Source organism: Scyliorhinus canicula, chromosome 2 (genome assembly GCF_902713615.1).
Source record: "Scyliorhinus canicula chromosome 2, sScyCan1.1, whole genome shotgun sequence".
Lineage (NCBI taxonomy): Eukaryota > Metazoa > Chordata > Chondrichthyes > Carcharhiniformes > Scyliorhinidae > Scyliorhinus > Scyliorhinus canicula.
The window spans coordinates 101,278,884-101,293,791 of NC_052147.1; the positions used below are offsets into that span (position 1 = coordinate 101,278,884).

Sequence of the window (14,908 nt, forward strand, 5' to 3'; positions counted from 1 at the left end):
TACCAAAATTTATCATTTCAAATTTCTTGACATTGAAATTAATCTGCCATATGTCTAATCATCCCACCAGATGTCTATGTCCTCTTAAAGTCTATCACTATACCTCTCATTGTTCCCAACACATCATAGTTTTCTGTCCTCTATAAATTTTGAAATTCTACCCTGGATACCAATGTCCAAGTCATTAATATACATCAAGAAAAACAGTGGTCCTGGTACCAACCCCTAGGGAATCCCTCTGTACACCTCCAAGCTTGTAAGAACAAGCACTGTCCAGTTTGATCTGTTTCCTGTCACTCGGCCAACTCCTACGACTATCCCTGTTACTCCATAGGATTCAACTTTGTTGGCAAGACTATAATGTGGCACTTTATCAAATACCATTTGGTAGTCTATATGAACCATGTTACCTCCTCATCAAAAAACTAAATCATAGTGGTTAAATGCAATTTATCTTGTCAAATCCATGTTAACGTTCCTTAATTAATTTTGGCCAAGATTATCATTTCTAAAAGGTTTCACATCACTGAGGTTAACCTGACTGACTTGTAGTTGCTTATACCTTTCTGCTGAAACCCTTTTGGCTTGACTGTTTCAACACATTCCTGACCTGCCTCCCATGTTGTGCCACCTGTACACTTGAGGTGTTCCAAAAATCTGCTGCCTGTATTTTAACTCATGCAATTCTTGTTCCCCCTCATTCCTGTGCTACATTGGCTCCCCATTAAACAATTCCATAATTTTAAAAATGTTTGTCCTTTATTTCACATCTCTGCATGACCCTCCCCCTTAGCTACTGTGTAACCTCCTCCAGCCCTAGATCCTGCCAAGATTCCTATGCTCCTCCTACTTTCGCCTCTTCCATATTCCTGATTTTAATTGCTTTACCATTGGCTGCTGTGCCTTCAGCTGCCAAATCTCTGGAATTCCCTTCTAAAACTTCCCTATCCTTCTTAAGATGCTCCTGAAAACCTACCTGTTTAATTGTTCAACCATATCCTAACATCTGCTTATGTGGCTTGGTGTCTAGATTAATTTTGTAGTGTTTCTGAGAAGTACCTTGGGCCATTTTACTACGTTTTAGGTACCATATAAATCCAAGTTATTGTTGAAGTCACACTTTTGCTATTGTTAAGCAAAAGCACTGACCGATGCTTAATTTTCCTACTTGTTTTCAGCTGCAACTGTAACTCCCAAACTCCGAACCCCATTAAAGTGACTGTGGCGGGGGCCCAACATTACCTAAGCGCTATTCTACGGCTTTTTGTGGAGCAACTATCGCACAAGACGCCCGACTGGCTTGGCTACATGAGATTCCTCATCATTCCCCTTGGTATGTTCACTGCAAGTATCTTGAGATACTTTGTTGTCTCACTTCAGCTAAACTGCCTTGTCTGCACATTGATCTAGTTCAGGAAAGATTCAAGAGTGATTATCCATGCTTGGGCAGGAGATATTAAGAGTGAGAGTTAACTGAAAGAGGAATGCGTAAATAGAACATAGAACAGTACAGCACAGAACAGGCCCTTCGGCCCTCGATGTTGTGCCGAGCAATGATCACCCTACTCAAACCCACGTATCCACCCTATACCCGTAACCCAACAATCCCCCCATTAACCTTACACTACGGGCAATTTAGCATGGCCAATCCACCTAACCCGCACATCTTTGGACTGTGGGAGGAAACCGGAGCACCCGGAGGAAACCCACGCACACACAGGGAGGACGTGCAGACCCCACACAGACAGTGACCCAGCCGGGAATCGAACCTGGGACCCTGGAGCTGTGAAGCATTTATGCTAACCACCATGCTACTTCCTGATCTTGGCCATGTCATTTTATAGATTATAGAATTTACAGTGCAGAAGGGGTTATTCGGCCCATCTGCACTGGCCTTTGGAAAGAGCACCCTACCTAAGCCCAGACCTCCACCCTATCCCTGTAACCCAGCAACCCCACCAACCTTTTTGGACACTTAAGGGCAATTTAGCATGGCCAATCTATCTAACCACATCTTTGGACTGTGGGAGGAAACCGGAGCACCCGGAGGAAACCCACGCAGACACGCAGGGGAGAAAGTGCAGACTTTGCACAGACAGTGACCCAAGCCGGGATTCGAACCTGGGACCCTGGAGCTGTGAAGCAACTGTGCTACCGTGCCCCCAGAGAGAGCCAGGCAGCAGTTTGATTCTGTCCATACAGACTGAATGTAAATGGTAGCAATGTCCATCTCCGGGTGATGTTAGAACCTCCTGGTGGTCAGCTAATATGCAGCATGACAAAGCAAGTCATCTGTCTGTCCTCTGTCAGGCAACGTTTCTTGCTGTTAATAACTAATAAAGGATTAGAAACATGAAATTATCACAAAAAAAGCAAAAATATTAGCGGTGGTTATTGAGACTATTATGCAATGCCAAACTTGGAAGGCCATTTTTAAAGCAAGTTTTACTCTCCAGCTCATCCGTGATGTACCATGAAGTCCTGAATATTACCATTGGGCATAAAGAGGGGAATATGTTTCACTTTTCAGCACTGCCATCCCTCAGCATTATAAACACCAATTTTATGGGAACAGGTCTTTACGCTGCCTGAATCTGTTTCACCATTTAGTGCGAGTGTGGGAGATCTGTATCTTAATTCCATTTACCCACCGTTGTTACATATCACTTAATATCTATACCCCTTAATATCCTTCCTATCAAAAATCTACCAATCCCTGCTTCAAGACGTTCAAAAGTCAAGAATGAAAGAGGAGAGAAATTATTACATTTTATTAAAAATGAAGAACTCGGGAGATGTATTATAATAAATTAAAGATGGTTGGCAGTGATTTTAAGGTATTAATTTGCCATGTTTTTGGTAGATGCTCGTTGCTTCACTGTAGAGACGTGATTTGAATTTCTACCTCGTGACTCAGTGTCAGCCATCTGTTCTGCCATGGGGTGCGCTTATAGAATTGCAAATTAAGAGTTATGTGGTGATGCTGTGAAAAATACCCAAGGAACATCTGCCAGTTTTCGTACAAAGCCACAAAATGATTCTTTTAGTCCCAATTTGAGTTTGCTGAACTGAATCATAAACTGACTTGTATTGTTACTTAAAAATATAGCTGAGTAGAATATGCGCCGGACAACTTATATAATACAGTTTCGAGTGAGGTATGTATGGTGCATTATCTATAATGCAACTAGTGGAGGAGTATATAGAGGGTAGCATCTATAATACAGCTGGAAAAATATACGGAGACAAGATAGCTTCTTTAAGATCTCCTGCAGCCTCCATAGCTGCTGGATCTTCAATGACCTCCACAGTCGCTGCTAATTCCTCCTGCAGCCACTAGAGCAGGTTTTGGGACATCCCACTGCCTTGACGTACAGTTGTTGGGATCTCTGCAGTCTTGACAGCTGTTTAGACCTTGCTTCCTCAGCAGGCAGCTGCATCAATTTTGTTGTTGACTATACACTGCAATAAACTGAAAAATAGAAGACTTTACAGGACTATGGGGAAAGAGGAGGGGTGCAGGACTAAATGGATTGCTCTTTCAAGGAATTGACACACAAACAATGTACTACGTGACCTCCACTGTGTGATTCCTTAGATTATTTCTTGTAAAAGAGACTGAATGATCAAATTTAAAAGCTTGGATCAATTGAGATTCCCATTGTTCATCTCAGTTAAAAATGGGCATGGAACAGTAAAGAAGCAGCAACTTCTGGATAAGGTAGTTGTAATTGCAAGACTGTTGCTATATGTATTCAAACATCCACATTTTTCTCTCTAGGTTCTCACCCAGTGTCCAAATACCTCAGCTCCATAGATTACAGGTACAACAATTTCTTCCAGGATGCAGCATGGCAAGATTTTTTCACCAAAACAGAGGCTCCTTCCATAGGTAAAGAATGTGTTGTAACGTATTGAAATCGCTATGATCTGTTTTGTGTCGTGGCTATATTGAGTTACCTTGTTGTCATAAATCAGCTGTCAGCATGTTTGGTTGTTTTCTTTATTTTGATCATTGATCTTTTATGTTGAGTAACATAATACAATTGCTGACGGTAGTTTCTTTGAAGTGCAACAACTATTACAAAGGCTAATGTGCGATGAATGCAGGAATTTTAGAATTATATTATAGATATTTAGTGTAGTAAGGATTAAAAGTCTAGGTTAGTCGTGTTTTTAAAGAATCCTGGGTTGAAACACTTTGGGAGCCAGGGGTGCAATTAAAGCATCATAAAATGCTTGGGCTAATGTAATGTTATTTGGATTAAGGAGGTTCCCTGTGGAATTTAATTTGATTTCAGCTTGGTAAGTTTATGTAATTACTGAAATGAGCCACGGTATCAGGCATTTTGCGGGAAAACCGTTTTAGTTGCGTGTTAGCTGGAGATGTGAGCAGAAGTCAAGATCTCAGTTCAGTTAAAGATATGTTTGTAGCTAGATTAGCAGATTATTTCCAAGCAGTTCAGACGAGTGTGTTTAGAAGGTGAGCAGAAACGAGCTGGAGCAGCTTCTGAAAAAATACAGCCATAACTTCTGTACGGTTCTGACAGAATTCAGGTATTTTCTTGAAAGCAGTGTTGAAAGATCTCTTTGCCTCAAAGTAGAGTATGCAGTCTTCTCTGTGAAGCAGATATTCCTGAGTACTAAATGTATTTTAACAGCGGATTGAGAGCTGAGATTTGTTTAGTTGTTTGAGTGGGAATAAAGATAGCAGTTATTGGTTAATGTATTCACTGCATTGATTAGCATTGTTCAAGGGCTAATTGCAAGCTATTTTCTGGTGTTATGTTAAAGAGATTTTAATACGGTGTTAGTAATGTTTGCTTCAGTATACCATATCCCTATTTATCGTGAAATCACTCCTAGAGCGAGGTATCCTTTGCTCAGTCTTACAAAATTTAAATAAAATATTGGTGTTTCTGTCCAGTATCCTAGCCACTGTTGGGGTCTGGACTGGGATCATAATAAATGCAGTAGCTACTTTGCACACAACAAGGAATCACAAAAAGGTAACGAGGTAAAAGACCAGATAATGTGTTGTAAATGATTAATAGAGGAATGTTTGCTCCTGGCCCTTCATTGAAATAGTGCTATGAATGGTGCAATACATCCAGTTATGAAGACCTCAGTTTCACATTTCATCTGAAAGGCGTGTTGCAAACATGAAGAAAATTTAAAAGAATGTTATGTTTTGCGACTGAGTCTTTAATTTAGGGTAAAATGGAGGAATAAATTGGGTCATTTGACCTGCTCTGAATTCTACGGAGGTTATTTTTACTGGGAAGAAACTGCAAGATAGTTACACCTCTAAACAATAATCTGAGCAGCTATGCTGATGGACAGACTGTTAGTCTCCAAGTCCCAGGGAGGTGTTAGGAATGTCACATTTGGTCTGTTTAATTCCAAAATAGAAACAATGGGGTGGAGGGGGGGGGGGTGCTATAGGATAGCTGATTAACATTTCTACCTGGATACAAAGCCCATGTTAATCTTGTGGCCATGGAGATGGGAAGAGTCTATCGGAAGCCACTGTAGGATTGGACTGCAGGTTTTCCTAAACAATATCACTGAACAGACATGGCTAGTCTGCAAGAATCCGAGAAAGAGAGCAAAGAGATGGAGGCAGCGAACCTCAATTTCCCACCATGCATGAGGCATGGGGGAGCTCATGCTCAGACAGAAGAGATCAGGTTTGTGAGGATTTAAATGTAGCTGGGAGATTTGCCTAGCTTTGGCACCTCCAAGTAGTCCTTCGCCACAAATGTCAGTTTGGAGATTCAAAGTTATCTAACTGGGAAAGGAAGAAGGCTTTGGACTGTTCCCTTAAGGGACCTTAAGGGAAATAATAAAGTATAACAGTGGAGGGAGGTTTTTGCTGATGTTAAATGTGGAATATTTTCTATAGTTGCCTACTGTCTCGTCAATGTTGCTTTTATTTTTTTTTGTTAAAGTAAAAGTCTTAAAACTTGACATCTTGGGGACTTCCAGTGATGGAGCTGAGCGGACGCACGAAAGCTGGCTCTCCTTTTGGGAACTCAAAATTAGGCACTTTTAACCAAAATAGCCCACTAAACCCAGGGGGAAAAAAACATCCTTCTCCAACGGGCAACGAGGTCCTGCCACACCCAAACGGATGGACCATTAGAACATATGCCGGGCTACATCCTATTGAGCGAATGGAATGAATTTCTAACACAGGAACTCCCATGAGCTCAATGATACCATCAAACTGGAAATGATGGTGACGGTGAAAGTGGCGGTAGCGGAGGCACTGGTCACCCTGCAAGCAGCGCTGGATAAGACGGAGCGGCGTCTCGAGATGCGTGAGGTGACGATCAGAGAGCTGGAGAAGGCCACGACTGACCAGAGCGATTGGATCGCCTCACTAGAGATGGAGATGGCAAGGTTGAGGACTAAGAAAACTGATCTCACTGCCATAAGCTCTGCATTGTGGACCTACGGGAGGGCACTGAGGGCAGGAACCCTATGGAGTACGTGGCCCAGATGTTGGGCAAACTGGTTGGATGGAAAGCCTCCTGTAACCCCCAGAAGTGGACAGAGTCCACAGATCATTCCAACCAAAGCCCAAGACCAGGGATCAGCTGTGGGCCATCATCGCGAAACTGCACCAGTACCAAGACCAGGAAAAGATCCTGAACAGGGCAAGACAAACAAGGTCCTGTAAATGGGAGGGACAGTTGATCCCGGTGTACTGGGACATTGGGGCAGACCTGGCTGAGTGCCGGGCGGAATTTAACAAAGCCATGATGGCCCTTTAGAAGAACAAAATGTGCAGTTTGAAATGCTGTGCCCCGCCAAGCTCTGGGTGACTTTCCAGGGCAGGGAGTATTATTTCACCCACAAGCAGATGAATTTGTGCACAAGCATGGTCTGCGAAGGCAATGAAACCAGCAGTGAACCAGACGTTTAATTGGATTTGTCAACAAAAAAGACCATTTGCACAGGACTGAACCACCTCATCTTTAAATCTGACGTTGAGTCTCCGAAGGGAGGGGGTGAGAGCAGTAGGACGCAGGAGAGGTGAGAAGGAGGAAAAAGGGGAAGAGACACACATCATTCCGGGGGAGGCATAGATCGACCCCAGCTGGGGGAGCCATCACACGAGTGGGTGAACTAGCACGAGCGAGAGATGGGCCATGGCACACCTCCTGACTGAGAGAGTGTGCCTGACGACGGAGAGAGAATATTCTACATGGGGGAGAATAGGGGGGATAAACAGGGGGAAAGGCTGGGGTGGTGTGGAGGGAGGGGAAATTCATAGAGGCAGGAAGGATAATAGGCTGGCTACGAGAGATCACACATAATGGCAAGGATAACAAACGCACCACAAACAAGCACTTTGGAGGGCCCCAAAACAAAGGAACAACCCAGAGTGCAGTGGCACATCCACATGGTATACATGATGATGGTGACCATCTTGGATGGCTCCCGGACGAAGGGAAACCCCGGAACACTGGGGCGTCTACACAAGGTAAGTAGTTGATCCCGCGGGGGGGAGAAACCCCCCCGACCAGAATAGTCACCTGGAATGCCAGGGGACTTAATGGCCCGCTGAAAAGATCCAGAGTCTTCTTCCACCTGAAAAGTCTGAAAGCCAACATAGTCTTCCTCCAGGAGACCCACCTGAGGGAGAAGGACCGACTACGGGTAAGAAAGAGCTATGTCGGACAGGCCTACCATTTGTGCTATGGGACAAGGACGCGGGGGGAGTGGGGTGGAAATACTGCTCCAGAAGAGGACAGCATTTCAAGAATTTCATAGAATTTACAGTGTAGAATGAGGCCATTCAGGCCATCGAGTCTGCACTGGCCCTTGGAAAGAGCACTTTACCTAAGCCCATGCCTCCACTCCAACCCAGTAACCCCACCTAACCTTTTGGATGCTAAAGGGCATGGCCAATCCACCTAACCTGCACATCTTTGACTTTGGGAGAAAGCCAAAGTACCCGGAGGAAACCCACGTTGACATGGGGAGAAAGTGCAAACTCTACAGACAGTCACCCGGGGCCAGAATTGCACCCGGGTCCCTGGAGCTGTGAGGCAGCAGTGCAAACCACTGTGCTGCCCAGCAACGAGGACGGTTACAGACCAAGGGGGACAATACGCCTTGGTTAATGGCGTCCTGGAAGGGGCACCAGTGGTCTTTGTAAACATATATGCTCCCAACTGGGACAACGCAGAATTCATGAAGAAAACTGACGGAACTTTTTTGTGATGACCGGAGAGGTATTGGTGGGGGTGGCAGAGTATGCGGGAGTCGTGATTTCTGACCATGCACCGCATTGGCTGGAGGTTAGACTTAGCTCGAGGCATGACCAGAGGTCGGGATGGAGGCTAGACCTGGGTCTTTTGGCGGGCAAGGGGTTCTGTGACGAGGTGCGGTCGGTGATTAAAGATTATGTGGAGCTGAATCAGAATGGGGAGGTACCAATAGCCATATTCTGGGAGGCATTGAAGGCGGTGGTTAGGGGGGAGATTATTTTATTCAAGCTGCACAGAGATAGGAGGGAGGATTATGGACAGCTATTGAATGAGATAGTCGAGGTGGACGGGGAATATTCCAGGGTCCCCAACAAGGAGGGAAGGAGGGGAAGTTCGACAGGCTGACTATGGGAAAGGCTGTTGGGCAGCTACGGAGGACAAGGAGGGGGTGCAGTATGAATATGGAGAGAAGGCGAGCTGCATGTTAGCCGCGTCTAGAGAAACCTGAGAGTGCAGATAGGGAAAGGGGAGGTAGTGTCAGAGCTGGGGATGATAAATGAGGCATTCAGGGAGTATCGGGCCGATCCAGGTGGTGAGGAAGGGGACATGGGGTGGTTTTTGGAAGGGCTAGAATTATGACTGGATGAGGAGAGGAGGCAGGCTCTGGAGGAACCCTTGGGGTTGAGAGAGGTTATGGAAAGAATAAAAGGGATGAAGTCGGGAAGGCCCCAGGGCCGGACGATTGCCGGCGGAGTTCTATAAAGAATTTGCGACTGAGTTGGCACCACGTTTACTGAGCATGTTTAGCGAGGCGTTGGAGGAGGGGGAGCTGCCGGAGCCACTGATCCTGGCGTTGATGACCCTAATCCTGAAGAAAGGGAAGGAATCCATTAGAGTGTGGGTCATATAGGCCCATAATCACTGTTGAATACAAATATGAAAGTGTTGGTTATGTTAGTGGCAGGGAGGATGCATTCCGGGGGTGGTTGCAGAGGATCAAACGGGTTTTGTGAAGGGCAGGCAACTTTCCAGGAATATTAGGTGGTTGCTAAATGTGACCATGACCCCGTCGAAGGGATGGGTACCAGAGGTAGTGATCTCTATGGATGCGGATCAGGCTTTCGACCTTGTGGAGTGGCGGTACCTGTTTGAGGTTCTAGGAAGGTTTGGGCCAAAGTCTGTGGCGTGGGTTCGTCTGCTGTACATGGTCCCGGTGGCGAGTGTACAGACAAACGAGAAGAATTCATAAAGCTTTGAGTTGCACAAGGGAACGAAGCAGGAGTATTCGCTGTCAGCGTTGTTGTTTGCGCTAGCGATAGAGCCCTTGGGCGATGGCCCTTAAGGAGTCAGCCAAGTGACGGGGGAATAGGGAACACAGAGTGTCACTGTATGCAGACGACCTGCTGCTGTTCGTATTAGACCCGCTGGACAGTATGGGGAGAATTATGGGCTTACTAGCGAGGTTCGGGGAGAGGTTTGTGATGTTCTCTGGCTATAAGATGAATGTCGGAAAAAGTGATGTGTTTTCGGTGAATGAGGTGGGTCGGAGAGCCCATTTAGGGGTATCCAGGGATGGGTTTAGGTATTTGGGGGTCCAGGTGACGGGAGTGGGCGACAATGCGTAAATGGAACCTAACAAAGTCGGTGGAGGAGATAAAGGAGGACTTTAGGAGATGGGATACTGACACGGCAGGGAGGGTCCAGGTGGTAAAAATTAACGTTCTGCCAAGGTTCCTAATTGTATTCCAGACCATTCTGATCTTCATTCCAAAGGCTTTTCCGGAAACTAGACACAGTGATTTCAGAGATTATATGGGCAGGGAAAGTACGTAGGGCGAAGAGGGCCCTGCTACAGAGCCAGAAAGGGGGGTTGGCATTACCAAACCTGCTACACTATTACTGGGCGGCGAATGTGGAGAAGGTGAGGTGGTGGTGGGAAGGAGAGGGGTCAGGATGGAGGAGGAGTCCTGTCGGGTGAAGATTATGTTCGAATTGAGGGGATCACGGAGGGTTTGTCACAGTGGGGAAGGGGTGAACAGGGGGGTGGGAACTTGTACAATGTGTAAACCATGTGATGTGGAGAATGCTCTCCGATTTATTTATGTTTTTGTACTTTTGAATATGTTTGGAATAAAATGCATTCAAAAAAGAAAACCATGGCGGAAATCCACAACATAGACAAACACCGACTCATCATGAGAGGGTCTTTGACTGCATACAGGACCCACGAACAGACAGATCAATCCCCAAATCAGGGTAAATGTCAAACATGGCGAAGGAAGGAGGAGTTCTCTCCTTCTCCCAGGTACACAGGGTATAGACTAAGATTGACTTATTTCTAGTGGGGAAAGTGTTGCTTCCAGACAAAGTAGGAGCGGAGAACTCCATAAGTGTAATCTCTGACCACTCTCCACACCAAGTGGATGTGAGGTTGGAGACAGGCCAAGCACAACGCCTCCCCCATTGAGGCTGGATACCCCTCCTGTCTGAGTTGGCATTCTGCAAAAGTATCAAAGGCCATAGACGGGTACTATACCAACAGCCAGAGTGGGGAGGTCTCACCCTCCACATTCTGGGAGGCGCTGAAGACAGTGATAAGGCAGGAAATTATTGTGTACAAGGTGCAGAGATGGGAATGAGAGGGCAGCTAAGTAAGAGCTGATCGACTCGATACTGCAGGTGGATCGGTGGTACTCCTCGGCACCAACCATCCAGCTACTGTCGGAGAAGAAGAAGTTACAAATGAACTTTGCCTGCTCTTCACTGGGAGAGCAGTGCACCAGCTCTGTCACACACGGGGGATCTTCTACGAACACGAAGACAAAGCCAGCCGCCTGCTGGCCCACCAGCTGAGAAAGCAGGCAGCCACAAGGAAAATAGCTCATTTTGAAGACCAAAGAGGCAGATGAAGGGGATGAAGCCGTTCCTGACGGACTGGACATGCCAGTTGTGGAGGAAGAGAAGAGATGGGAACTGGAAGCACCATAAGAACTGGGAGAAGAAATGGAGAATATCAATTCCATGCAGACAGGGCAGGTGCCAGGGCCAGATGGATTCCCGGCAGACTTCTACAAAACTGTTGTGCCAGCATTGGCCCCGCATCTGTGGGAGATGTTGGCAAACTCTCTAGATAGGGGCACCCTGCCACCGACACTGGCACAAGCCACCATATTGTTGACACACAAAAAGGATAAAGATCTGACGGAATGCAGATCCTCTAGGTGCATCTTACTGCTCAATGTAGACGCAATAATCCGAACAATCCCTCCAAGCTCGAGTCACAACTGGTCGCCCATCCTCCCTAACAAGCATTCGAGAAGCCCAGTGGTAGCAGTCACACTCCGGAAGTGGTACCAAATGAGGAAACATTTTGATGAAACCAAAATGTCCCCCATGGTCCCCATCTGCAACAAGCACAGATTTACACTCACAATAATGGACGCCACCTTCCAACAGTGGCGACGGAACGAGGGGACGCTGATGGTTGAGGACATTTACATGGACAACAGAATAGCGACACAAGGAACTCACGGAGTGATTCCAATTAGAAAATGAGCTCAGACACATACAGGTCAAAAATTTCCTCTGTAAAGAAACAATGATGTAACCCCAAATATCAGGACTTTGGTTAGTCGAAGAACTGCTAGACACGGGCAATCTAGAGAAGGGGAACTATAGGGACCTGTACGGTTGACTGCTGGAGGAGGCATACTCTCCCCTGAACGAGACGAGGGAAAATGGGAGGAGGAACTAGGCATGGAAATAGGGGGAAGACTCTGGATCAAAGTATTGCACAGGGCGAACTCCATCCTTACATGCGCAGGGCTCAGCCTAATGCAGCTAAAGATGGTGCACAAAGCGCACCTAATCAGAACCTGAATGAGGAGGTATTTCTGGAAGCGGAGAACAAATGTGAACGGTGCCAAGGAGACCTGGCCAACAGTACCCACATGTTCTGGGCCTGCCCCAAACTTGCTGGCTACTGGACGACATTTTTTGAGGCAAATATCCAGAGTTGTGGGACTGAGGGTGGAGTCATGCCCAAAAGTGGCCATCTTCAGGATTTCAGACCAGCCAGAACTCTTCCCGGGGAGGGGGGCCGACACCCTCACCTTTCCTTCCCTGATCGTCCGCCGGAGAATCCTGCTCGGTTGGTGATCCGCAACATACCCAAGGCTGCAGATTGGCTGTCCGACCTGATGAAATTTCTCAAACTGGAGAAAATAAAATTTGCCATCCGAGGGTCGGAAGACGGCTTCCACGTAGAAGATCTGTTTGCAGCCAGCAATCAATAGAACCATGGGGGGGAAGGGGGAGACACAAGCGAGTCACGAAGTAGAGATGAAAAGGAAAGGGGGGGTGGAGAGGGGAGATGGAAGCGGGGCGGGGGATGACTCTCGAAAACGAGAGGATCAAGTGACTAAAACTGTAGTCTGTAAATACGTGCCTGAGCCAAACTAAGAACAGTAACAAAGGTACTCCAGGCAAGGGGGGGGGGGGGGGGGGGGGTCACAATCACAGTAGGGGGGAAAGCAATTTTATGTAAATCTCTGTGGTAACTTCTGCCTGTCTTTTTTACCTCCTTATTTCTTACTCACTTTTTTTTCCCTCTGGTCAGCACGATTATGTAAAGTGTAACGTACGAGTTGTGAAATACAAAATGTGAAAACCCAACAAAAACACTTTTTTAAAAAAAAAACTTAACATCCTGTCATGTGATCCTTTGGAAAGTTCATTTTTTTTAAAGCCATCAGTCTCTGCAGGTGCCCCGGACAATGTAGTGCTTCCTCAGTACTGTATTCAAGTGCCAATCGAGATTTTGTGGTCAAGTATTTGTAGTTGGATTCAACCTGCTACCTTCTTATTCAGAGGCAAGAGTGCTACTGTTAGGTCAAGACTGACTCTTGGGGACATTTGCCCAATCATTGCTTGTTCCTATAATACAGTAACTCTCATCCTGGCATTTAATTGAATTGAAATTATGTCTTTGCTTCTAGCACTTTGTTTGGTTGAGTTATTCTTTGAAAAAACGCATTTATCTTTTTATTAATTTCTGTTTAATGTGCTTAAATGTGGTGCCAATAAATCATGGAAATTGGTCTCTGAACTAACCAACATAACTTGGCGCAATGAATGACTCAATCTCCTGGCTTTCTTAGTTCACTGGATATTGATAAAATAGATTAGTCCCAGTACTGTTCTTTGGTTTGATGAGCATGATATTTAAAGTGACTGAAACATTAATCTTTATAATACATTGCGGGCTTCCGTGTATTTTGGTTTTATGTCTGTTCAGAAAGCAGTGATTATGTGAGTGATGCACAAGGTTTCTCTTTATTTTGGCGCTCTTATTATATATATTTATTCACACCTGTTATAAATTAAATACAGTTTCTAGTGCACATTTCTTTGAAGACTCTGAAGTCCCTGTTGCTCTTGCTGATAGTGCTGTTTTTGGGTTTTTTTCAATGGTAAAGGTGTCACACCTATGACACATAATAGGTAGGATTTTCCAGCTGGTCCCACCGGCAGGATGTTCGGGTTCCCCGGCAGCAGAGGGCATAAACAACGGGAAATCCCGATGATAGTGGCAGAATTGGAAGATCTTGCTGCCGGGCAACGGCGAGCAGCTTCTGCCGCCACAAATCACGGCAAGGTGGGGTTGGGGGTGAAAAGTCCCACTCAAAAAGAGGTGCTGTTTTGTTATGAGATTCTGCACAACCTGACCATCTGATTCCCACAATTCTTGTGATATGCTTTTTGAAAATTATTTTTGACTGCCATATTTGTTCCTCAATAACTGAAATTTCAATTGTCCAAAGTAGGGGCTCAAACAAAGGAAATTACATGTCTCACCATAGCAGGCACATTTACCTATTTCTCTTTAATGCCTTCAATTTTATTTCTTCCTGGCCCTCACACAAGGAATTAAACTACAAAGACCAATTTTCTGGCAAATTAATGCCTGAATCACAATGTACATAGCGCGTTTTGATCACGTCTGGCAATGTGAAGTCTACAGTAGAAGTATTTGCATTAAGGAGGACTATTGTTACAGTTGGTTGGAACTCCTCCTTTTGTTGATATGTGTTGGTCTTGTTGGGCCTTGTGAGTTTGTGATATAACATGTTAAAAGCTCAATTAAAATATTTTCAAAAGAAAAGAATAGCTTCTGGAAATTTGTTTACTATTTTGTCTCCTTCTCATTTTGTGAATGCTGGTATGCTTTTGTGAAAGAGTGGACTGTTATTATTGGAACTAATGATTCGTCTAACCAGTTGATTGTATTTAATTACAGTGCAAGAAATACCGGATGTTGTCGCTAGAGTTACCCAGTACATCTCCAGTGCAAACATCTCCCATCAATTACCTATAGCAGAAGCTATGTTAACTTACAAACAGAAAAGGTAAAGAAATTATTTTCACATTGAATTGTGGTCGAGTTTCTTTGTAAACAATCGGAGGACAGTTGGAAAAGGGCATTCTGTGATAGCAACAGAGAGTTTCCATGGCGATAGGTGAATTGCTGAGGTCTGCAGGTTATGATAATTGAGATTATGTCGAGTCCATACACAGGTATCAATCACCAGCGATTTGAAAATAGTGCACGTAGTCACAGAAAAATTTACTGACCATAAAGTAATCTGTTGCTACTGCTTACCTGTTTCTTTCATGAAATGTTGTTG

General features: G+C 45.2%; 1 protein-coding gene across 4 annotated transcripts in view; it reads left to right on the forward strand.

Annotated features, from left to right (window-relative positions):
* Positions 1–14,908, forward strand: part of pacs2 (phosphofurin acidic cluster sorting protein 2) — a 338,514-nt gene that overhangs the window by 295,341 nt on the left and 28,265 nt on the right. For all 4 annotated transcript variants that reach the window (XM_038784039.1, XM_038784040.1, XM_038784041.1 and 1 more), the window contains 3 exons: positions 1,179–1,333; positions 3,782–3,892; positions 14,521–14,629. In XM_038784039.1, coding sequence (XP_038639967.1) covers positions 1,179–1,333; positions 3,782–3,892; positions 14,521–14,629 — 375 coding nt within the window. The remainder of the gene's footprint in view (positions 1–1,178; positions 1,334–3,781; positions 3,893–14,520; positions 14,630–14,908) is intronic.